This window comes from Rhinolophus sinicus, linkage group LG01 (assembly GCF_036562045.2).
Source record: "Rhinolophus sinicus isolate RSC01 linkage group LG01, ASM3656204v1, whole genome shotgun sequence".
In the NCBI taxonomy this organism is placed as follows: Eukaryota; Metazoa; Chordata; class Mammalia; order Chiroptera; family Rhinolophidae; genus Rhinolophus; species Rhinolophus sinicus.
The window spans coordinates 207,069,903-207,094,801 of NC_133751.1; the positions used below are offsets into that span (position 1 = coordinate 207,069,903).

General features: G+C 53.6%; 1 protein-coding gene across 2 annotated transcripts in view; it reads left to right on the forward strand.

Annotated features, from left to right (window-relative positions):
• The first annotated feature begins 58 nt into the window (after nt 1–58).
• RAMP1 (receptor activity modifying protein 1) overlaps nt 59–24,899 on the forward strand; it is a 38,055-nt gene continuing 13,214 nt past the window's right edge. Inside the window, exons 1-3 of one of the 2 annotated variants that reach the window (XM_074315859.1) lie at nt 59–234; nt 12,749–12,887; nt 22,387–22,663. In XM_074315859.1, coding sequence (XP_074171960.1) covers nt 183–234; nt 12,749–12,887; nt 22,387–22,648 — 453 coding nt within the window. In that variant the 5' untranslated portion in view covers nt 59–182 and the 3' untranslated portion in view covers nt 22,649–22,663. Of the gene's footprint in view, nt 235–12,748; nt 12,888–22,386; nt 22,664–24,899 lie in introns of those variants that run through there. The other variant, XM_019740936.2, reaches the window with a different exon arrangement.

Sequence of the window (24,899 nt, forward strand, 5' to 3'; positions counted from 1 at the left end):
TGGCCCGCCCCACTCCCCTCGGGGTGGCGCTCACCGCCGCCCCCGCCCGGCCGCCGCCACCCTGGGAGCCGCAGTGGGCCGGGCGGGCCGCCTCCCACCGCTCCCGCCCCCGGCGCGGCGCCGCGGCGGCTCAGTCCTCGGCGGGGCGCGCGGCGGGCGGACCCGGCTGGGCAGCGCACGCCATGGCCCCGGGCCTGCGCGGCCTCCCGCGGCGCGGCCTCTGGCTATTCCTGGGTGAGTAGGGCCGGGGTCCCGGCCACCCCGAGTCCCCGCCGCGGCCACCCGCCCGGCGTCGTCGAGGGGAGGCGGGCGCTGCGAGGGCACTCGGCGCACCTCTCGAACGTCCCCTCGGCTGGCGGGCCGTCTGGGCTCCGCGGCCCGGGCTCCGGCTCGGCGGGAGGCCCCGGGGCGCGGGCGGGGTCCGCGCAGGACAGCGCCTCCGTCTGGGGGAAACGGGCCGCTTTGGGGGCATCGGGGGGCCCAGGGAGTTCCCAAAGGCACGGGCAACTCTGCCCGTACCCCCGGGAGCTCACTTGTTTTCAGGAGGAAAACTAGGACGCGCGGGCTGCCTGCCCCTTGCCCGCACCTCTGCGCTCTCCGCTGAAGCTGCGGTGACCGCCGGCCAGCTCGGGCTTCCTTAGGCGACGGTGTGTGTTGGCAAAGTGTGAGAGCAGGGACCGGGCAGATTGCGTACTGGCGAAGCACAACCACGGCTCTTTATGTAGAAATTAGCTAAAACTGAACACCTGGCAGTTGCGGATTTGCAAATCAACCTCCCTGGGATGCCTTTGCTGACTTCCAGCCCATTTCCACGGCTCCCGCGCTCGCTCGTGACCTGGGCTTCTGGCTGATAGGAGTTCTGAGAGGGACTCTGGGTGAGGTCGCCGGCTGCGCTGCCTTCCTCTTTGGGAGACATTATGAACTGAAACACAGTACCACGGTGCGCAGGGCTCCGCGAAATGGAGCAAGCAAGCGTCTTCACTCCCTGTGCGGTTTTCATAAAATGCTAAGAAACCTTTCTAACCTGCTTTAGTTATTGCACTCAGTCAGGTATAATATTCAGTTACCTTTTAATAAAAACGAAATAGGTCGTTTAAGTGGAACAACCCAGTGGCCCCCGGAGCCATTACCGGTACCTGTGGCCTTTCCCCACAACAGAAGCACCTGCTGAAAGGTGCCCCTCGGGGTGGGTACTGGTGACGGGGAAGCAGCTTGGGGTCATGTGGCTTGTCCTGCAGATGGCCCAGGCTCTGGAGGAGAGGGGCTGAGGCCTGGCCATTGCAGACCACGGTACATGCGCCAAGGAGTGAATCTGGAGGAACACTTAGCAGCTGCTTCAGTATGTCACCTGAAAACGGATTTTGCCACTTACGTGTTTTGGCTGAAGCTATGTGTAAAGCAGCATCTCCAAATATTCTCTTCTTTTGTGTTGCGGTCCATTTGGCTTGACATGGAATGTAGTGTTTTGGTTTCCTAAGAAATGAATGTTTTCTGAGCAAGGGAGAGAGCTGGGCTTGTCCTTTTTCTTTTTCTTTTTTATATAAATAAATGTTCTCTGCTGGTGTCCAGAAGCTGCACCCTCTAAAGCGTGTGTAAATAAAACAGTGTGTCATGATCACATATGAAGACCTTCCTTGTTTATCAAGAAAATGATGCATGTTCTGGTGAAAGTCCAAAGTCCTGTGAGCTCACGTTTTTCTGAGTGGTCTGCCTAATGTTGTATCTTGGAAGAAATAAGCCCAACTTTATGAGGTTATCAGTAAGTTCGTGTGGTCGGAGCCCAGCAGGAATGAGTGGAATATGGAACACGCCGTGTTTCCTGCCCAGTTGGAGCTTTTGGTGATGCAGTCTGCTGCCCAGAATGGCAATGTGGGATTTTTTTTTTTTTTTAAGTATGCTAGTCTTGTGGGTTCAAGGGCTTCCTGGAAGGGCTTTACACGCAAGCTCCTTTTTTATTCAGTCTGCTTGCTTTGTGCATGTAATCATTAAAATCTACTGTTCATATGATTTCTTTTTGCTCTGGGTTTCGTGCAGGCTTCTGTTGAGTGGCGTGACCACATGCATTTCAAAAGTCTTGTATACAGCCACTGAAAAGTTTGTCATCAGTCAGAAAAGGGGACATTTCCAGAAAACCCAGGGTCATTGTGTGACTACGTCGTCGTGAGCTCCTGTTTTTATGAGCCCACCTCACGGGGGTGCTGGCGGGCACTGACTTGCGTGACCTGCTTTGTCATCTGTCTACCTGTCGGGGGAAACGTGCGCCTTCCCCGGGAGGCTGTGTATTTATATAAACACAAGTATAACTGTTAGTAACCTCCTACGACATCACAGGAAATGTAATGTATGTGACTACTTCAGATTGTCACACTTTGGTGAATCTGGAGGTAGTTCCAGTCCTAGAGCCCAAATCTGAAGAAGACCCGTTTGCTAATCAACTCAGTGTGTCTGTTTAGTCCCCTGTGTGTTAGCTGGACGAGACGGTGCGGGATTTTCTCCCGTCCACAGGCACAGGGCAGCCTGTGTGTGGTGTCAGGCCCAGGCCAGGGCATTTCTGTCCACATGGGGGTAGCAGGAAGCAGCATGACCAGGAAGTGCTCAGTGGGTGTCCTGCAGGGGCGGCCCCCTGGGGGAGTCTCTGCCCCTTGGTTATTTCTTTCCCAGAATGAACTGATTCCACAGCTTGTACTCAGTTACACTTGCATCTGGCAGTGTGTGACAGGAGGGAACCTGTGTGGTGTGAATCCTAGCCCCCCAAGAGTGGAGCCCCATGGGTGTGGCTTAGCAGTCCCCCTCCTTCAGGAGCAGAGCCGAGGCCCACCTGGCCTGCTGGGCTCTCCCCTCAATGGACCCTGACCCAGGCCCGCCATGGGATTGCCTCTGGGAAGGCATGGGACACAGGCTGTCCGCAGCCCACCACACCAGAGGGGTCCTTCGCCCCCAGCCCCAGCTCCCAGGAGGTCCGTCCACACCAGCCCGCACCCCGCCCTCAGGACAGGATGGCCTTGGGCTGGATAATGTTACTGGAGAACTCGTTTGTTTTCTGTAAGGAGGGTTATGTCAACACAGGGAGTAGGAGGGCTTCCATCTGAACAAGCCTGCATTCATTTTAACATAATGAAGTTATTGTTGTCCATGGAAACGTTTTTTTCCCCCTAGGATTGTTTTATTTCAGTATTTTCTTTGACATCGGAAGACATCGCTTCAATCATCCTTTAACGCACGGAGGCTTTGGTGGAGCAGGGACCATGAGCCAAGCTTCGGCAGGGAACCGGGGACCCTGGGGCCCGAGCGTCACAGCCAAGCCTCTTTGGCCTCATTAGGCCTCACAGTGTCTCCTTTATTTTGCTCCCTGATGGCTCCCTACCCACCATGTGAGTTCCCACAGTGGATTCTGTGAGACCAGAGACCCAGACGTCCTCGTCACCCACCTGGCTTCACGTCCACTCTGCCCTACACTCGGTGTCCTCCAGTCCCACAGGCCACCCAGCCCTCTCCTAGATGACTGCCCGCCTCAGGGAAGCCTCCCCCCTGGCCGCCCCGACCCACCTGGGGTGGGTGACCTCCAATGCTGCCTGCACGTCTCCCTCAAAGCCCCATCACACCACACTGGCAGTGTCCCCCACGCGTACCATGTTGGACCCAGGTCACTCCCTCCCGTCAGCAGCTCCTGAGTGAACAGAGAGTCTGCTGGAAACCAAGCCACAGAGAAGCAGTAACCCAGCCCACAGCCCGGGCAGCACCCACCCCTGCTCCCCAAGGCTGCACCCCCACGCCCGCGAGGCCCACCAGGAAGAGTTCTGAGCCCCGGACATCACCTGGGAGGGCAAAAGGCCTACATGTACCCAAGCAGATAGTTGGATAATAACGCCTGCCACATGGTCACACACTGGCCAGTTCTCAGCTGGGATATAAGCAGTTCATATGTCACGGGAGAAGAGGCCTAGAAAGCAGTCAAAAACAGAAAGTGGGTGACACTGACACCTAAGGCTGGCTCTCTGTGCATGTGTGTTTCTCGACCCTGTAAGATTCCATGGGATCCGTCTGCGAGAGGAAAGCGGGCTGCTGGCTGGGTAGAGAGCCAGAGAAGGGAGCACTGGGGAGACGCCTGAACCATTCCTCCTGGATCCTTCTTTCTGTCACACAACGCGAGTGGGTCACATAGTGTCATGGCTGGGACAGGTTCTGGTAGGCAGACGGCCTGCAGGCTGCCCTCTACAGCCCAGGACAGCCCCTCCCACGGAGGATGGCCCAACACAAAAGTCGTGGAGCCAGGGCTGAGAAGCCTTGCTCCACATGGTAAGTGCTGCTACTTCCCTAGAAGGAAATAAGCTTCGGGGCAGGGCTGGAAGTGGGGACCAGGACCCCGAGGAGCTTGGGAAGAGTGCCCCAAATCCCCAGGACAGCTCTGCAAAGGCGCTGGTTGTTGGGACTTTGTTGGAAGTCTTTGTGACTGAGCAGGAAGGGGGGCTGGAGGGAAGGGCATTTGGACCCAAGACTCGCGCTGGAGGGCCGGGTCCTCTGGGCCAAGGTAAGCAGCCCAGATGTCTCCGCAGGCAACGTGAAACCTGCAGGATGTTGGGGGTCGGGAGGGGCGGCGAGATGGAACGTGTGGATGAAAAGGGCGCTGGGCTTCTGTGCCGTGGGGTGGGGGCAGGAGACCAGGCGGGAGGCAGGAGATGGAAGGAGTGGAGAGACCCCAGAGAGTTCCAGAGGAGAAAGGAAGGACAGCCGTGGGCTTAGATGTGGGAAGTGCAGAGGCAGGAGCATGGATACCAGCTCCACAGCCAGGTCGGTGGGAGCTGGAACTCCGCAGCTGGGGCTTCCAGGGAAAACCCAGCCCCCAGTCAAGTTCAGATTTCAGATCAACAACAAATTGCTTTAGTAGAAGTGTGTCTCAGGTCACATTGAGGACATACTTATATTGTTTTAAAACATTGTTTCTCTGGCATTGAAATTGAACTGGACGTCTTCTATTTTTATTTCCTAAAGCTGGCAGCCCCATCGCAGCAGCCACATTGGGTGAGATGTCCCTGGGACACTCAGGGACGGTGGCAGGTAGGCAGGTGTCTGCACAAGCCCAGGGCACAGAGGGAGGTGTGGCCAGGAGAGTGTGTGATGAGAGCTTTGGGTGGGAGGGATGTTGAATGATTCTTCCTTAGCATCATAAAAACCTATTTGATTCATCCACTGGTTTTGAGTGGTAATTGCATTAATTTATTGATTGATTGGGGAGGGTTAATATCAAAACCACCTGCTCACAAAACAGCCGTCTGTCCTGCCTACACCCACCTGCAGATGACTTGTTCAGTTTCTAGGAGTCTCACGCTCGTATGGGTGGGACGTTTTCCCCAGTTTATTTTCTGGTCACTGCTGGAATGTAAGAAAGCGCCTTCTCTACATTTGTTTCTTGTTTGACCTCCCTGTACTCGGCTTCCAACAGCGCTTGCTTCTGGCTTTGTTTTCATTCTTCTCCCCTTGGCTTTTCAGCCCAGAAGGGCCATGGTCTCACCTCCTCCCAATTTTGACTCTCCTTTTGGTTCCTGCTGCGGCTGGGGTGGGGCCAACTCTGCTGGGTGGGGAGTGGCCCGTGGGGAGTGGCCCAGCTGCCTGCCTCCCTCCCTGCTGAGGGCAGCAAACCTGAAACCTCCGGTCTTCTTCCTTTGGGCAAGATGCTTTTTCACTTTATTTTTGCTGGGGTGGGAGAGGGGTAGACAATGAGTCGCCTCGCCTCGCGTAAAATATGTTTTTATGATGTTAAGGAAGAATCGTTTAGCATCTCACGTAGCCTCCTGTCCGGTTGTGAATTTACTCTGTGGCTGGCGGGCTGCTGGCCCCTGTGAGTTGTGACCCAGGTGGAGGGAAGGTTTGCCAGCCTGACTCTTGCTGTGCATCTGGGGCCAGTGGAGCGCTTCTCGGGTCCCTGCTCAGACTCGGGAGTCTGCTGGCCGCTGTGCATTTTGAGTTTTGCTTCACTGTTCCTAAGGGAGATCGTTCCACACTTTCTTTGGCGGCTTTTCTGACAGCACTGGGTCTTCCTGAAAGAGGTGTGTGACCTTTCATCCTTTCTGTCTGTGCCAGAGTGGTTTGGACGGTGTGTGAACCATGAGTTTGGCCCCTTTTTGGTGGTGAAGATAATTGAGACCCTTTTCAGTGTCTTTCATGGCACAGTCCACGTGGTTTTCTGTCTTACAGCAATGATGTTGTCTCCTGTGTTCCCATGAACTGAACTGGTCCACTTCATCCGACACGTGGTTATAGATAACCATCTTACTTTCCTACTGTTTCCTACTGTTTCTGTGGATATTGGCCCTTTCTCGGCCCAGTTTTAGGGATTATTTTTGTCACATTTCTTGATCAGAAATGGCCAGTGGTTTCGCTCTGTTCACTATCTTTTCCCCTCAGAGAACCAGCTCTTTTTCCCTGAATGCGGAATTCATGTGGTTTTTCTCTTTCTTGTTTAGGAATGAAACTCACCCACTCTGTCCCCACTATGTCCCCTGAATTTCTTTCTGCCATTGATATTGTCTGGATGTTCCGTGTTTGTGGGTTTTATTTCCGATGTACCACATAGACTGTTTGAAAGCAAGTTTTTAAAAAGCCCAGTGGTTCAGGCTTTCTGGTTTTTCCCCCGACACTTGCTGCCAGTCTTCCTGCACTGTGGTCCGGAAGCAATCACAGACCACCACCACGCAGCTTGTGTTTGGCTTCCTTCTGGCCTAGCAGGATTTTCCCTTTGTAAATGGCCCATAAACCCATGGGAAGAGCGTGGACGTTTGGCATGTTAGGTGCAGGCCTCGTGTTAAACTATGTGACTTAGGTCCTGTGCCCTTTTTATTTTCGTCTTCCAGCTCTGTCAGGGGCTGTGAGCGCTGGTTGAAGCCAACACTGCTTTTGTGATTCCGACAGTGTCCTGGGGCTGAGTTCCTGTGTGCTCCCTGTGGGGAGAGATGGGAGGAATTCACACGCGTGGGCCCTCCCAGCACATCTGCGTGGCGAGTTCTAATAGTGGGGCCTTCTTTATCCCAGACATTGCTTTTTTTAATGCTCACAAAGTACACATAAAATTTACCATCTAAACCAGTTGAAATGTACAGTTCTGTGGCATTAGGTACATTCGCATGGTCTCCAGAACTGTCTCGTCTTCCCCAGCTGTAACTCTGCCCCCATTCTCCAGCCCCGAGCCTGGGGCTCCCACCCTGCTACTCTGTCTCTGTGAATTGACTGTTCGGAACTTCATATGAGCAGAACCACACAGGGTGTGTCCCTCTGTGCCTGGCTCGTTTCACTCAGCACAGTGTCCTCCTGGTCCATCCCTGCTGCCGCGGGTGTCAGAATTCCCTGCTTTTTAAAGCTGAATGATAATCCCTTGTGTGGACGTCCTACAGTTGTTTATCCGTCTGTCGATGGACACTTGGGTCTCTTCCCTCTTTTGACTGTTGAGAGTGGCGCTGCTCTGCCCGTGGGTGTGCAAATGTCTCTTTGAGACCCTGCGTTCAGTTCTTTGGGGTTTGTACCTGGAAGTGGAATTGGGGGATCACGTGGCACTAGGAAATTTAATTTTTTGAGGAGCCGCCACACTGTCCCCTGTGGCTGCGCCATTTCACCTCCCACCAGCAGTGCCCAGGGCTCCACTTTCTCCGCATCCTGACATCACTTCCTCTCTGTCATTTTGACGGTACCCGTCCCGATGGGCATGAGGCGCCACTCGCCGCTTCTCAGGTGGAATTTAGCTTTGTCGGGGGTGATATTGTGGCCCATCATTCTTTAGTCTCACATGCCTGATGCCACTGCCCACCTTTTGGATGCCACTTCGTTTTTTTAACCTGACTTAGTGTCCCATTTTCTTGTCGATTCAGGGGACACGTTAACAGGTCCCCCACACCCAGCACAGAGCAGGCACTCGAGGTGGGGAGGGAAGGAGGACGCAGCGTCTCTGGGCCCGAGCAAGGGGACCGTGTGCTGGAACTGCAGCCTGGCCAGCAGGGTCAAAATCAGGTGACAGTCCGGAGAGCCTGCGTTGTGGCAGGCTGCTGCTTTAGGGGGGCGTGAAGGGCCCCGGGCCCAGGCAGACTTTCCTCTCCTCTCTCAACCCTTGACTGGCTGCCCAGAAGATGGCCGTGGGTGGGAAGTCCTCTTGCCAGGGTTGGAGAGCTTCTTGGGGGGTAGGACCTGCTGAAGAGAGAGGGCTTGTGACAGAACACAAACACTGAGACACTGAGCCAGGGGGAGGGAGGAGGGAAGCACCACAGTGGGGAGATGCCCAGGGACCAGGTGGGGAGATGCCCAGGGACCAGGTGGGGAGAAGCCCAGGGTCCAGGTGGGGAGAAGCCCAGGGCCTAGGTGGGGAGAAGCCCAGGGTCCAGGTGGGGAGAAGCCCAGGGACCAGGTGGGGAGATGCCCAGGGACCAGGTGGGGAGATGCCCAGGGACCAGGTGGGGAGATGCCCGGGGCCCAGGTGGGGAGATGCCTGGGGCCCAGATGGGGAGATGCCCAGGGCCCAGGAGGGAATATGCCCGGGGACCAGGTGGGGAGATGCCCGGGGCCCAGGAGGGAATATGCCCGGGGACCAGGCGGGGAGATGCCCGGGGCCCAGGTGGGGAGATGCCCGGGGCCCAGGTGGGGAGATGCCCAGGGCCCAGGAGGGAATATGCCCGGGGACCAGGTGGGGAGATGCCCAGGGCCCAGGAGGGAATATGCCCGGGGACCAGGCGGGGAGATGCCCGGGGCCCAGGTGGGGAGATGCCCGGGGCCCAGGTGGGGAGATGCCCACGGACCAGGTAGGGTGCCACCAGGGACCAGGTGGAGGAGCCTGAACAGACTGGTGGTCCATGCAGGGCGTGCCAGAGGTTGCCTCCCAGCTCCACTACTCCTGGGCTGTGTGACTCTGAGCAGGTTACTTAACCTCTCTGGGCCCATCTGTCCCCATGTGTAAATGAGAGAATAGAAATACCTGTCATGTTGTTTGTTTGAAAGGATTAAATAGTCAAATGCCTGTGGAGGGCTTAGGACAGGGATTGGCCATGTGAGCTGCGGTTGTCACCATCCTGGAGGGGGCTTTCCCGGCATGTGGCAGTGGGAGGGGAAGCAGGGAGTCTTCTGGAATCAGTGTGTGATGATCCTCCATCCGATCCATTTCTACCCAACCTGCTTCCAGAAACAATATAGGTGGTAGCTCTTGATAGAGACGCAGGTATCATAAGGTACCAAGGTGTGATGTGGCGTCAGATCCCTGTACCAACGCCCACTAAGGGAGGACAGAATTCACAGGGTGCTTGAAGCGCTGGGGAGAGAACCGTCTCTGGAGACTTTGGTTGAGGCCCAAACCACTCAGAGCTTTTTAGAAGCCAGAACAGCCCCGGGAAGTCAGTGGTCAGTGGCCAGGAGTGGGGTGTCCCCCACGACACCCACGTCTTTGGTCATGGTGCTATCAACCCCCAACATTTCCAGAAGCCGCTGAGGGTGGGCGCTGAGTGTGGAGGAGGTGTGGGCTCCAAGGCCCACGTTCGGTCAGCTGATGACAGTTTTCCTGGCAATTACAGTGTGGACCGGCGCACACGCTCAGAGAGCTCTTGGCCATGCGTGGAGGAGGGGGTGATGGTTAGCCGGGCCTGGAGGGTTGAATAGGAGTTTTACTGGACACATAGTTTTTTATTTTCAGTTTGTTGTTGGTTTGGTTTTCGTTTTCTTTTTTCAGAACAGCTGAGGAAGGCTGAGGGCAACGTGTTTGAACCAAGTTCTGGTTACGTCATTCTCTGAGGCTCTCGGTGACAGGCGGGCGGGCAGCTTCATGGGGACTGGCTCCTGAGTGCTGTAAGCAGGGGAGAGTGGGAGGGGGTGATTCTCTGGCCACTGGCCCCTGTGAGGTGCGCAGAAAATGATTCATGAGAACCTGCAGAGCAAGGGCTTTCCAGTGACAATTAGAAGATCTGGGTGGCAGACAGAGACAATACTTTATAAAGTGTTTGTGGAAAATAGAGGCGAGCAGGAGGAGAAAGATAGCCCATAATGGCGCCACTCAGATAACCCACTCTTGACATTTCTGTTGAATTTATTATTTTTAAACAGCTTTATTGGGGTATAATTGACACAGAATAACTAAATGTATTTAAAGGGTACAATTTGGAAGGTTCTGACATACGTGTACACACATGTGGACTCAAGACAGTGTGTGTGTTTATCCGTCCTCTCTGAAAGTGCCCTCTGTCATGTCCCCCTCCTGTGCTGTCCCCCTCCCCCTCGCCCCTGCTGACCCTAGGGTCAGAGGCCCCTGAGTGTCCTGTGAGTTCACATTTTGAGGTTCCCATTTTTCAGATACACTGTGACCAGTAAAGAAGAGGCCTGCCCGAGTCCCATGAGGCCTCCTCTGTGCCTGGCCTGGAAAGTTCGGGGTGCAGGGGGTCCCTGAAGGCACGTGAGCTCCCCACCCCCACTCCCAGCTCTCAGGCCACAGTGGGGGCTCTGTTGTTAGCCCCCAGCCTGTCACTCAGACCAGCAGGCCTCCCAGAGGCCTGCGGCCCTTGCCCACATCCCACCCCCTCACCCCACACTCCCCTCATCCCAGCCACCCCCAGCTCTGGGAGGAGGAGGATTTGGGGGCTGTGGTTCTCTCTCTGCAAACATGCAATTAGCAGCAGCAGGACGGGCCTCCTGCCAGGTGTGCAGGCCCAGACCAAGGGCGACCTGAAATGAGACAGACCCTTCAGTCCACACTGCCAGGCCCTCACCTCTGCTTAGGCACCAGGTGCCAGAGGTCCAGATGCAGCTGCCCCGCAGCCCCGGAGCCCAGGTCCCCGTGAGGAGCCCGGCCGCCCTGCCTCTCCGCCCCCATGACTGTGCAGAGGGACCCTCCGGCCCTCTCTCCTCTCAGGGGCACTTTCCTGCTGTGAGGACAGGGAGCACTCCTCTGAACCCCCAAAGGAGCACTGGGTTCCCAGGGGTGCACATGCCAGGGAGGGCTTCTGTCCTGACATGCGCAGGGAGGAATGCGTCTGCTCCCAGCCTTTTAAAGACATGAGTGATGGATGCTTAGATTTGCGGTCACACAGCAGCAGAACCCAACAGCTGCTTTCAAAACTTTTGGCAGTTTTATTCCATTTTAAAACTGTAGTGTCTCTTTCCAGTGAAAGAAGCCACGTCAGGCTGGTTTAAGAAAAGTGTGTCATTCTCCTAAACGATGAGTGGTTCCCAGACCCCCCAGCAGCGGGCCCCCCTCATCCCAGTTGTGGGAACTGCAAAGAAAAAGGCCGGGCTCTTCTCCCCCAGGGCAGGAAGGAAGGCGGGGGTCTTTGTCCCCACAGAGCAGAGGTCCCACCCTTGGTGGGAGAGAGAAGTGAGAGATGCAGCATCCGGAGGGACCAGCCCAGAGCCAGGCCAGGGTCAGGGCCAGGCAGCAGACCCTCCCCAAGCGTGAGTGCTGAGGCTGCAGGACAGGGTGGCAGGCGGCTCTAGTCTGTGGGCCAGAGGACACGGGAAGAGATGACATGAATACATGGGGGCCGGGGGGGCACCTGAACAGGAGGGATTATAGACCAGGGACTCCCCTCTCAGAGCTCGGTCCCACCTGGTGGAGGGGACAGTGGCCCTCCTGGTTCCCAGCAGCAGCAGTCCCTTGAGGAGGTGGCACTGCCTCGCCCTGGGACTGGCTCTGTGCAGCCTGTTCTCCTAACCCTCCTGGGACTGGGGATTCACCAACATCCTTGTAGTAGGTTTGTTCAGTGTCATGTCCACCGCAGTGGGTTTCTGTTTTGTGTAACCAGAACCCTGACTGAGGTGCATGGTCTTCTCCATTCTCCCTAAAACTGGCCCTTCCAGAATGGGAGGGGAGCCCCCCCCCAGCTTCCTGACCCTCCTGGGGCCAGCCCGAGGCACCCGCCTCACAGAATGTCCACTGATAAACTGGTGTCACCGTCTCGTTCATTTGACTGTATTAACGTGCAGAGCTGCTGGGTGCCGGGGAGGACGTGTGTGTCAGAAAAGAGTGGGAGATGACAGGGCAGCGAAAACAGTTCTCAGAAAAGAAACATTCTACCCGCCCAAATGAGGCGCTGAGAAAGTTGGGGGCAGCTAAGACCTCAGACAAGGAGAAAGAGGAGGACAGGCCGAGTGTAGGCCTGGGGTTTGCAGAGCAAGGCATTCAGAGGGGGAGGCAGGGTGGGTGCCGGGAGCAGTGAGGGGTGGGGACCATCTGGGGGAGACGCTTGCATGAGGCTGGCTTGAACCGGTGGCTTGGAGCTCCTTCCTTGGGCCTTGGCACTTCACCTGCCCCACAGGTGCGCTTTCTTGGGATGTGTCGGTGGGGCAGGTGGAGCCACTGGCAGAGGACCCTGTGTAGCCTGGGGCGTAGGAGGTGACCAGCGTCTGGACCCGAAACAAGATGTGGGAAGGACGCCACCGCCCCATGTAGAGGCAGACAAAGTGGACGTGGGGCCTGCAGAGGAAGTGGAAGCCCGGGGGGCAGGGGCCCAAGGGGACCGCTTTCCTGCCCGCCCAGCGTCCACCAGAGCTGTGGGGAAGTGAGTGAATTTTGACTGTTGCAGTGCACTGCTTGACCAACAGTTTTTAAATTTTGATCGTGTATTCATTGAGGAGGGACGGTCGAATGCATGTCATGTCACAGTTTGTCGGCTGAGGATGACAGTCCCTGATGGATGTGTGGACAGAAGAGCCCCGGACCTCAGGGAAGGCCAGTGGGGGGCGGGGGAGGGGGGCCGAGCCGGGAGGTGACAGTCCCCGCACACTGTCGTTGCAGTGCATCACCTCTTCATGGCCACTGCCTGCCAGGATGCCGACTACGGCGCCCTCCTCCAGGAGCTCTGCCTCGCCCCGTTCAAGGTGGACATGGAGGCCATCGGGAAGACGCTGTGGTGCGACTGGGGCAAGACCATCGAGTGAGTCCCATGTGTCCCCTGCGGGGAGGGACGGGGCGGGGGTGGGGGCCTGGGGGCCGCAGGGCCTGGTGAGAGGATTCCACTGGAGGCCAGTGTGACGGGATGTGGCCACGGATGGGGGACAGATTGAGAGAGAAGGAGGTGAGTGCAGACAGTGAGGGCAGGAGGAGGCCAGTTTCTGATGACCAGAGGTCTTGTACAGGGGGTCTTTGAAGCGGCAAGAGATGGAGGGCCCCCGTATGTGCCACGTCCAGTCTGAAATGCTTGTGGCCCCTCCAGGTGCAGGCGTCTGGGGGACCTCGGAGAGCACAGCCGAGGGCCCGGGAGCCTTGGGTGGCCGAGTCTCTGTGACAGGAGCCCCAGCGTGCAGGGATGTCCCTGCTTGGTCCCCTGGTCAGGCCAAGTCCGTCCTTCCCACGCTGTTCAGGGCTCAGAGCTCCCAGGAATGGTGGGAGGCTGTCACTGGATGGGGTGGCCCGCAGCTCCCCACCGATGGTGTCTGCACGGAGCCCCTTCTGCTTTGTGACTCGGTAATTCTGTCATAATGCCTCTCTTCCCCCCCCACACACACACAGATGGGAATAATGACCATTCGGGCCCAACACAGTTTGCCGTCATCAGAGCCTCATGGTGATACAGCTGGAAATAGAAGCATTGCGGGGTGGGGTGCTAGGAAACTGATTTTACTTAGAAAGAAAATCAAGTTAATGGAGGGAGCAAGAAACAAAAGCCCCCATTATAACAGCATCTCTGCAAGTCAGCTGGGGCCTCCAGCCCCGGGGTCTGGGGTTGGCAGGGTCGTGGCCCAAGACTCACCCGCCCCAATCCCTGGAACCTGCCAGTATGTTACATTGCACGACATATGTGTATATTCATACCAGGGGTTTTGATGTAACCTGTGCAACCATGCAGATATGCAGATGAAAACATGCGTGAGTTCCCCTTCGCCTTGCTGTAGGGAACATTCTCTATAACAATATTTACTTCAAGGCTTGGCTTGTGAGGTTGTAGGGCCTGGCAAGCCCGAGGCCAATCTGCAGCCTGGAAGAGTCAGCTGACTGCCTGAGGCCCCGCCCACAGTATCAGAGATGCTCTTTGACTTACAGCCAATTTAGTACAGATGTGAGCCACGTCTGCAAAACCCCTGGCAAACCAGGTCAGTGTCTGGTTAAATAACTGGGGACTGTAGCCTGGGCAAGTTGACGCAGGAAACTAACCATCACCTGGGGTTGTGCGAGTCTAAGCTACACTCAGAGGGAGGTTCGGAGACGTGCCGTTTGCCCTCATCCCGGTTGCCCCAGCACCACGGCTCCTCTTGTCACCCCATCTCCACTCACTGGCTCTGGGTAACCAATCTCATTAGTTTCTGCTTTTCGTTTCTCATATTTCTTTTGCACAAATGAGCAGGCGTGTGTATTTCTTTTTTCTTAAATCTTCTTCTTTTTTATCATGTTTCCCTGAAAACAAGACCTAGCCGGACAATCAGCTCTAATGGGTCTTTTGGAGCAAAAATTAATATAAGACCCGGTCTTATTTCACTATAATATAAGACCAGGTATAACATAACATATAACATAACATAACATAACATAACATAACATAACACAACATAACATAACATAATATATAGTATCGGCTGTAATATAATATAATACCAAGTCTTAAATTAATTTTTGCTCCAAAAGACACATTAGAGCTCATTTTCCAGTTAGGTTTTATTTTTTGGGGAAACATGGTACATGAAGTATAGTATAATCTAGGTATTCTTTTTGCGCTCTGGTTTTTTTTTCACAGAACAGTGTATCCTGTAAATCAGTACTTAGTGCATCGAGAGCCTCTGCATTCATTTTTACAGCTGGATAGTTATGAGCAAATCTCAACATCTTTCCTGTGTTTAAGGGCCATTCTTACACCTTTTTGGGAATTGTTTGTTCATATCTTTTCCCGTTTCTATCAGTTTTCTGGCCCTTTTTAAAGAGCTCTGTGTATGTTAGAAGAGACGCTCGGCCTTCGTCTGCAATATGCATTAGATATTTCCTCCCGGTTGGTCAGTTGCCTTAAGACTTTGTTTTTGGTGGTTTTGTTGCCACATAATTTTTTTCATGTAGTCACGTGCATCTGTCTCCTATCACCTCTGGATTTGAGTCACAGTTGGAAAGCCTCTCTCCACCCAGGTTCAAGAGGAATCCACCCATGTTTTCTTCTCAAGCTTGCATGCTTTCGGTGTCACATCTAAACTCCGGTTCTGTCTAGAGTTTATTCTGGTGTGCAGTGTGAACTGTGGAGCGAAAGTTACCTTTTTGCAGGTGTGCTGCCCAGCTGTCCATCTTGCCCCCAGGGATCTGAGATGCCGTCTTCGTCTTGTACGAAACTTCTCTGTACACTTTGCCCTTTATAAACAGCCCCTTTTTCAAACCTTCCTTGTGTTACCTGCGTCTCCAACATTCCTTTCTGCTCCAGAACCAGCAGTGGGTTCCACCTACCGAATGTTTACTTCATTGCCACTCACCCCATCCAAGAAGGTTTCATTATGACAGCAGTGTTTATTAAGCATTTACAACCGTGTGTGCTGGGCCTAAGCACTTAGCATGTTACCTCATCTACGTAAGCAGCGATCTTGGGAGGAGGCAGAATTATTGCCATCCCCCCTTTGTCTGCCCAGGGTCACAGCTGTAAGGTCTTTGAGTCTGAAGTCCCAGCTCTTGACACTCGCGAAGGCACGAGGTGGTGCCCCTGACTCAGGAGGTGTGGCGTGCCCTGTCTTTGAAGGAGTGTGGCTCTCTGGGAGGTGGATGCTGGGTTTCGGTGGCCATCTCAGCCCCTGCCAACGCCCAGCGGGCCTGGGGAGGTCCACTTCCGATGCCAAGCCTGGTGCTTGAGCCAAAGGCTGACTTTCCAGGGCCCAGGGGTCTCAGGGTAGACAGGCTGGTTCAAATGGCTGGGTGAGAGGAAAAGAGAAGAGGACCCCAGAGAGAAGGCTAGGCACAGCGAGGAGGGAGGGGCCACGTGTCCTGGCAGGAGGGCCATCCTGGTGGTGGGCGCAGCGTCCAGCAGGGGAGCAGGGCCCTGAGGCGAGGGACAGACAGGCAGAGAGCCCGACAGCCGGGGCTGGAGGCCTGGGAGCCAGGACTGTGGCGAAGGGTGCAGGGCAGATGGGCTCAGCAGGGCAGGCCCCCTCCGTGCCCAGGCCAAGCCCATCATGTCCCCAGGGTTAGTTCATTAAACTGCAGCCCTGGTTTGCTCATGGAAATTTAACGCAATTTAATGTAGTAACTGGGACGCTAATCGAGTTGGGGGAGCTGTAGAGAACAAGGAAAATGTGTCATCAGGAACTCTCATTTCCAGGGACCTCCTGTGAGTGGGAGGGAGAGCAGAGCAGAACAAGGGGGGAGAAGCCGCTGGAACACGGGGAGCTAGAAAATGGCGGTTTTCAAAGTGACCGCCTGTCGGGTTTCCTCCCCAAGACAAGAAAGGCCAGCAGTTTGGGAGGTCGGAGGCCCCCTGCTGGCCCCCCCCTGCAGAGTGGCAGGCTCAGCGTGTCACCTGGAGCAGGGGAAAGATGTCAGAGGCAGCCCAGGCCTCCCAGCTCAGCGCCCCGAGATCCCACCTTCACCTTCGGGCCAGTGCACGTGCCCCTCCTTCCCTCTAACCCTAAAGCTTCCGCGCTTGTAAATGCTGATGTGTCCGCCTCCACTCACAGCAGCTTCCCTTCCACAATCCTGGGTTCGAAGGCCCCAGTCTCCATGGCCTGCCTCCTGGGGGGCCCCCTCTGCTGTGCTGACCCCATGATGGGCCATGAAGAGCCCTCCATCCCAGCCTGAGAAGTGGCCGCACTGTGAGGAGGGGCCTGTGGCCCCAGGGAGGGGCAGCATAGCATGATAGCGTGTTCATGGAAGGACCCAGAACAAATGTTCAGCGTGCCGACTACAGTGCAGTTCCTCAGGCAGGGCGCTGACCCTCAGTTGGGACCCCACCCCCCCACCCCGAGATTCCCCTCTGCTGTGGGAACAAAGGGCCTTCTTTTTGTCCCATCAAGAGTCAGTGGCCCCTCCACTGAAACAGCTGCTTCTGTTTTAAATTCTACCAGGAACTGAGAGCAAGGCCTTTCCTCAACCCTGGGGTCTCTCTGGGGCAGTGGCCTGTCACACTCCCTGGGGAGGTGAGCGCAGCTTACCTCCCTGAGTTCTCAGGGGGCCATGCCCAGGTGTCTGGCAAGCTGGTCACCAGAGCCCCGTGGGGACTGGTGGCTTGCGGCACAGCCAGGGCTGCAGAGCTGGCTGCGGTACCCGTGTGGGGGGGGGGTTCACCTGCCCTGGGACCTGCCCAGGTTCTGAAGCCCCATCCCCCACTGCTGTGCACCCCTGTGTGGGGAATCCTTCTGTCACCAAGGCCCACGTTCACCCCTTCTGTCCCAGGTGCACAGAAAGTGGGTGGCCGACCCTGACCTCTCCTGCCTCTAAGGAGGGGCTGTGCCAGGACAACTGCCCACCCTCCCTGTGAAGCCAGGCTGGTCTGCGGAGGACGTCGCTCCTGCCCCTGGGCCTGCGGGGAATGGTGGACACAGCTTTCAGTAGCTGGGCGGGGCGTCCGCCCGGCCTCCCCAGGGCCCGCCTCTCAGGGCTGCTCTCACCTTCCCCACCAGTCTTCTTGGCTTATGTGCAGGTGGAGGGGCCGCCATCCTGTGGGGGTTGTGGCCAGTGGGGAGGAAAACCTGGGCTGGGCCTGGAGCTCTCCACAGCCACCCCTGCAGTCCCTTAGGGTCAGGCTGCTGGGCCAGCGAGGCCAGAGCAGCCCAGCCCAGGCGGGGGACAGAGGCCCCGGCTGGGACAGGGAGGCATCTGGGACTCAGTGTTTGCTGGTGGGCGGAGGGAAGCGGGCAGACCCTGTCCTCCACCCACTCAGACACCTTCTGGGACCCAGCCTAGAGGGCATCTCAGCAGAGCCTGCGGGAACGCCGCTGGTCCTGCCAGACAAGGGTCTGCAGGCAGCATCGAAGCCCAGCACCACCCCTGGCCCGGCCGGGAGCCGGTGGACGTTTTGGCGAGGACAGCGATGACAGAGGCCTGTCTGTCAGGCCCCTTGCCCTGTCTCAGGAGCTCAGCCTGGCTGATCAGGGAGCAGAGCCAGGGCTGGGCGATGGGACCCATGACCTGGCGAAGAAGGAAGGTGCCATCAGGGATGGTGCACCCAGACCTGTGCTCGCAACAGAGGGGGCCGAGGGGACGGAAGGGTCTGGGATCCACTGTCCTCCACTACGTGCCCAGTGCCCAGAGCCGGCCTGTGGCAGGCAGGCAGACATGGGAGGAGTCAGAGGGACCCCTGGGGCCTGGGGGAGGTCCTCGGATCAGGCGCACAGCCCCACCTCACCAGCAAGCACCATGCTTGCTATGTCCCACCAGCCAGAGGAACTGTCTTCCTTCGGGAGTGGGAGGCCCTTGCGTCGGGGTTTGCCCTGGGTCAGCATTTCTGCTCCCTGGCGGGTTCTGAGGGTGAGCCCCAGAGGGCCTGGGGGTGCCCACCTGTGGAGCTGGGTGGCTAGGGAGGGGGAAGCCCATTTCCTTTCTCAGAGAGATCCCAGAGAAATGCGTCTGCAGAGGCCAAGAGCCCAGGAATCCCTCGTGGCAGGGGCAGCCGGACACCAGTGAGAAGGCCTGCAGGCCCCACTTTTCCACGCCCCCGGCCACTGCATTGGCCTCAGTTTCCCTCTGCCTCCAGGGCTCTGTCTTCCTGGCCCTGGGAGAGGCCGCAGATGCTCCCCCAGACACAGTGGTAACTGAGCCCCGGGCCTGCTGTGCCGTCACGTGACTAATTGCCCTGTTTTGCAGGCCCCTCCGTTTGGGGATGAAATCAGGCCTGCGTGTCAGGACATAGAAGGTCAGAAGCAGGGCGACACTGAGCAGATCCTGGTGAGAGCAGAAGGAAGGGCAGGCAGGTGGAACTCGTCCTGGTGACGGGGGCTCTCTGCACGGCGCCTTCTGGCCCCATCTGCCCCCTGGACGCAGTGCTGGGCCTCTCCCGACAGCAGGAAAGCCTCAGGAGTGTCCGGACTGTGCAGAGGGGGCTTGGCTGTGCAGGAGGCCGGGCCAGGCGTGCTCACCTTGTTGACGGCCACCACCTGGGGCTGTCACACGGAGGGAGCAGGGCAGCACGTGGTAGGAGAGAAGCAGACGGGTGAAGATGTGCTCTTGGTGGGCAACATCTTGTGGTTCACGTGTGGTGACGTCACCCCATGGGGGACGAGAGCAGATGTCCCTTCCTAATGCTGACCTTGACCCCAGCACTCATCCTGCCCCCACAGGCCTTGAAAGCCCAGTCACGGAGTCTCCCAGCGTCCATCCGTCCTTTGGTGGACATATCCCAAGTGCACACAGGGCCAGGGACACTCCCGGTCCATTGTGGGCCGGCCTCCAGGGAGCTTTGGCACAGCAGCCCACCTTCCCATGACACTCGGAGGACACCTTTCTCCCCAAGTGTCCTACGGGACTTAATCCTGTAGAACATACTCTGGGACAGATGCTTCCAAGGCCTGAGTCTCCTGTCGTCCCAGCTGCTTGTGTCAGCCAACAAATGAAGACCCCACTTTCTTAAATGTACACTCCTTTTGGGTAGCAAGAGAGGGCAGATTTTCACTCGGTGCCAGAGCCACGTGGGGACAGCCCGGCTCAGTCACATATCCTGATTTCTCAGTCCTACCGTGTTTCCCTGAAAATAAGACCGGGTTTAATATTAATTTTTGCTCCAAAAGATGCATAAGGGCTTATTTTCAGGGGATGTCTTATTTTTTCATGTACAACAATCTACATTTATTCAAATACAGTCATGTCATCTCTTCTGGAACACCATCATAACGTACTAAATGCGTCTGTCTGGCTGACGATCTTAATGGGCTTATTTTCGGGGAAACACGGTACTTATGTTGAGCCAATTTCTGGGTTCCTGATATTATAAATAATGCCGCTGTAAGAACTTTTGTACATATAACCTTTTTTTTTTCTGACTAATTTCTTTGCTAAGAATTCTTGCAAACAGCTTTACTGCAGCACATGCCATGAACATTCAAGGGTCCTTATGGGTTTTGCCCAGTTGCCCTTTTAAAGAATTTTACTAGTGTACATTACCAGCAACCCATGAAAATATTTATTGCCTCTTGGGTTCATGAGTATTGAATTTGTAGAGATTTAATTTTTGCAGGTTTAAATTAGGTTTCCTCTTCTGTTGTAATTTGCCTGTCTTTGGCTGTTGGAAGGTTGAGCTTTTCTCCTCCGGTTGTTGGCAGTTTGTTTTTTCTCAAGTGCAAATGATCTGAGCAAACAAAACCTTTGCTATTTATTGTTCCAGTCACCGGGGTGGTATTTTTGGCCTTCTTTTACAGACACTTGGATCTTGTAGAGATTAGCTGTTTGTCATTTTGTTCTAAATATTTTCTCTTCATGTTTCAATTTGTGTCTCTTTTGATGATATTTACGTTCCATGTTTTATTTAATCAGTTACTCATTTAACGCACGTGTGTCTCCACCACTCAGGTCTGTGATGTTGGCACAGCCCTGTCTGTCCCACACATTCAATTCTCGCAATTTTGAGAGTCATGTGGCCACGATATAATGTTCTGTTTCTATTTAGTTGTTCTGTGTTTTGAAATAATGTTTGTCTCCTTAACACAGTGGGTAGTTGCATTAAGACATGAATTAGAAGTCATTTCCTTCCTACCTCAATTATCCTAACATAATTTGTTAAATCAGATTTCCTACCTCCACGGTCTTGTCATGCTTAGTTTAACACATGATGCCTTCTTGTGTGCTTTAGCAGCTATTTCTACTTCAATTAATTTTTGCTTACATTTTGGGGCCATACCCGACCATTTACCGTGGCTTTATAGTATTTTCTACAATTTAGAAGCCCTCATCCTCTCTTCGTGTGTTCATTTGCATCATATTTCACATTCTATTGGCTTTCTTTGGTTTAATTTTTGCCTAGTTTTCCAAAATAACTGAAGAACCACTTTGCCAAATTCCATAAAAAGTCAGACTAAGGTTCTAACTGAGATGCCCAATCAATCAATCACAGACTTGGGAGAGCTGCCCACTTGCAGGTCCTTTCCATGGGAACACAGCCGGGCCCTGTGTGTCCTGGGGATTGGCAGCGGGCCTAGTTGGCTTGATAGGTTGTCACCTTAGGGTGCTGACTTTTAGCAATCAGTCGGAAAACCCTCCTGGAGCTAGTGGACCAAATGGACCAAATGTGGGGCTCGGAGTGGGGAGCCGGCGGGACACGAATCCTGCTGATTTCCATCGCTGCTTGAACTCTGTGGCCTCTTTCCTCCCCAGTAACATGAGTTTTTGTTTCATGAACAGTTCCTGATTTTCTTCTGCATGGGTGTCCTTAATCAGGTGTTAGGATTAGGAGAACCTGCCCAGTGGCATGGCCGTGCTAGGTGACCGATGGAGTCAGGGTGGGAAATAATTTATGTGACATGAGAAGTATTTATTCCTGGGAAGTTTGAATGAATTCATCCCTAAAGCTGTCAGGTCTACATGGTTTAGGGGACTTTTCCTCCAGTTTCTTCCTCCACGGTGGGTTCATTTTGACTTTGTTATTGGCTGTTTATATTTCAGTTTTGTTTATTCAGTCTGTTTCCTTCAGATTTCTCATTAACTCACGATGACACGTCATATTCCCTTAAATGTGCAGTAGCCTATATATTCAAGTTTTGTTTTATCAGTACGTTTTTCTCCTTTTGTTCTTTGTTTCAATGCCACCTCCTTCATCAAAGGGAAACAAGGCTGCCCACTTTTTCATTAATTGTGCCTACTTTTATTGTCTTGAGAGAATGGGCAAGGTTTTACGCAGAAAATGTATTTTTAAATTTTTTGGCTTTAACTTTTATCATTCACTTTTCCCCCATTTTTCATTTGTTAAGAAATATTTGCTTCTTCCTTAAGATATAACTTAGATGTTTATTTAGTTCATCATTTTTCTCACATTTTTAAAATCATAATAAAAGCATTTAAAGCTATGATGTTTCTCCCAAGGGCCTCATTCATCACTTTCTGTAGATTTTGATATGTCCATTTTCTTTCCATTGATTTTCTTTTGTTTTTTCTTTAATTAAAGTTTATTGGGGTGACAATGGTTAGTAAAATTACATAGATTTCAGGTGTACAATTCTGTAATACATCATCTATAGATCCCATTGTGTGTTCACCACCCAGAGTCAGTTCTCCTTCCGTCACCATATATTTGACCCCCTTTACCCTCATCTATCACTCCCCTCCCCCTTTACCCTCTGGTAACCACTAAACTATTGTCTGTGTCTATGAGTTTTTGTTTCTCATTTGTTTGTCTTGTTCCTTTGTTGTTTTCAGTTTTATATCCCACATATCAGTGAAATCGTGGTTCTCTACTTTTTCTGTCTGACTTATTTTGCTTAGCATTATAATCTCAAGATCCATCCATGTTGTCACAAATGGCACTATTTAATCTTTTCTTAATACCTGAATAGATATTCTCCAAAGAGGACATACAGATGGCCAATACACATGAAAAAGTGCTCAACATCACTAATCATCAGAGAAATGCAAATAAAAACCACAATGAGCTATCACCTCACCCCAGTCAGAATGGCTGTCATCAACAAGACAAATAGTAACAAGTGTTGGAGAGGCTGTGGAGAAAAAGGAACCCTCATACACTGTTGGTGGGAATGCAGACTGGTGCAGCCGTTATGGAAGGCGGTGTGGAGGTTACTCAAAAATTACGAATAGAATTACCTTATGACCCAGCAATCCCTCTCCTGGGTATCTACCAAAAAAATCTGAAAACATTTATCCATAAAGATATATGTGCTCCAGTGTTCGTTGCAGCTTTGCTTATGGTGGTCAAGACATGGAAACAACCATTGGTTTTCTTAATAGACAGTTACTGCCTCCTTGACTTCCTTTGTAAGACGGCTTATCCTTCGGCAAGTATATTTTCATTCTCACATGTTTTCTTTCTGTGTGGTTCTTCATCTCTTCTCCTGATGTAGTGAAATGAGTGTAAGTTCCGCTTCTGTATTTTGACTGAGATTTTTCTTTGAGACCTGGTATGTGGTGACCTTCTGTGAACATACCATGAATACCTGAAGTGTGTTCTGTTCATTCTGTTTCATTCCCACCAAAACAACCATTAATTCTGCATTGTCATGTTATTCAGCAACTTTATGTGCTTCTGCATTTTTGTGTATTTGATGATGGAATATTAGATTCTTCAGTTCTAATCATAGTTATTGTTTCTGTTTCCTTTTTCTAGCAGAGTTTTACATCTACATTTTACTCCATTTTCATAGCATTTAGATTCCATGTCATTATGCTGTCATTATCAACTATGAAATGCCATTACATCTCCTTATCACATTGAATGGTTTTTGCTTGAAATTATTCTTTGCCTCATATTAACATTGAAATCCCAGTATTTCAACTACTTGAAATTTAACTCTTTTTAATCTTCTGAGGTAATTCTAATTACCTCTCTTGCAAACAGCTTATTGCTGGAGTTTGTTTTCCATCTGGAGAGTGACAAGCTTTGTGACAAAGGAAATTACATCCTATTTGTCCTTGATGTTCTATCTTCTGGCATTCCATTTTTTGTTTTGATTTTTATTTTTCCACGCTGATTTTTTTTTTTCCGTTTCTCCCCACTCTTGAAACATGTATGTTTTCCTTTACCTTTTAAATGAGGTTGAAATATTGGCAAGCTCTTTTTCACTCAACCAGCCATGAAATGCAAAACGTGGATGTTCTGATTGCTGTGATGATGTTTCTGCATCGTGAAACCACGTTTCTGGCCTCCCCTGGACGAAAGAGCAGGAGTCTCTGTCTCCCCATCTCCTCCCCTCCTTCCCTCCATCCTTTCCTCCCTCTCTCCCTCCTTCTCCGCACTGATTTCAGTTACTGTCCTAAAACCCACTCTTCCTTTCTGTCACCCATTGTGGTCTTATTTCTTACACTGCCTTGTTCTGGCTTGTGTCACTGACAAGCCTCCGTCTGCCGGGGCTCTTGGTCACTTATCTTTGCAATTAGGCTGCTAATTCAAACTGTCTCATTATTTTTAACACCACCGTTCCCTTTTACAAGTAGCTTTTAAATCCAGACGACCATGTGAAGTAGACCCAGAAATAAGCCGTGTGATTAATACGTTCTCAGGATTCAAACATTTCTAAGGAGCTTTTTGCTGTCTTTGTACCGAGGTGACCTTGGCAGGTTAGTGCATCGATGCTGAGCAACCTCGTTTTCTGAGGTTCCTGGAGCTGTTTGTGTCGAGGTTTTTATCATGTGATCAGAGACAGCAGAAGAGATTTTAATTTATTTTGTAAATATGACCTCCTCCATTCTGGTGTGGTTGGTGCAGGTTGACAAAACCGGGACACCGGGAAGAGACAGTGAAAGCGGGGGGCAGGCGGGACCTGGCCCAGAGCCCCTGGGACTGTGCAGGGGGCGTGTGGTGGGGGGCCCTCTGGGCAGCTCTCATGACACACGTGCTCAGGCCCTATGCAGCCAGGACCGCCGGGATGCGGGCTGACGGGCAGCACAGTGTGATCCCCCTCCAGCTGGTCCCGGGAGCCAGGGGGCTCTGACGCCCTGCGGGATCCCTGAGACTCTGATTTCCCCGTGTCCTCAGCTTCCTGACACACTGAGGCTGCTGCGCGGTCCGGACTTGTGTCCCGGGATGGTTCTGAATCACGGAAAGCCCCCATGGCCGTCTGGAAATGTCTCCCGTGCTGGGGTGACAGCGGCTTCCACACCTCCCTGGGCACGTGTTCACAGGAAGGCCGACAAAGGGTCACAGGCCCGGGGCCGGGGTGCCTGCTCCTGCCCCGCCTCGGGCATGGTTCTTCTCCTCTGAAAAGGGAAGTGAGGGCACGTGGCACCTGGAAGGGCTTCAGAACCAGATGCGTAGTGCGGCGCAGCAGCTGTTTGCTGAGGCCTGTGGTGTGGCTGCTGGGGAGCCCCTCACGCTCCCTGGGGGTGAGCCCCA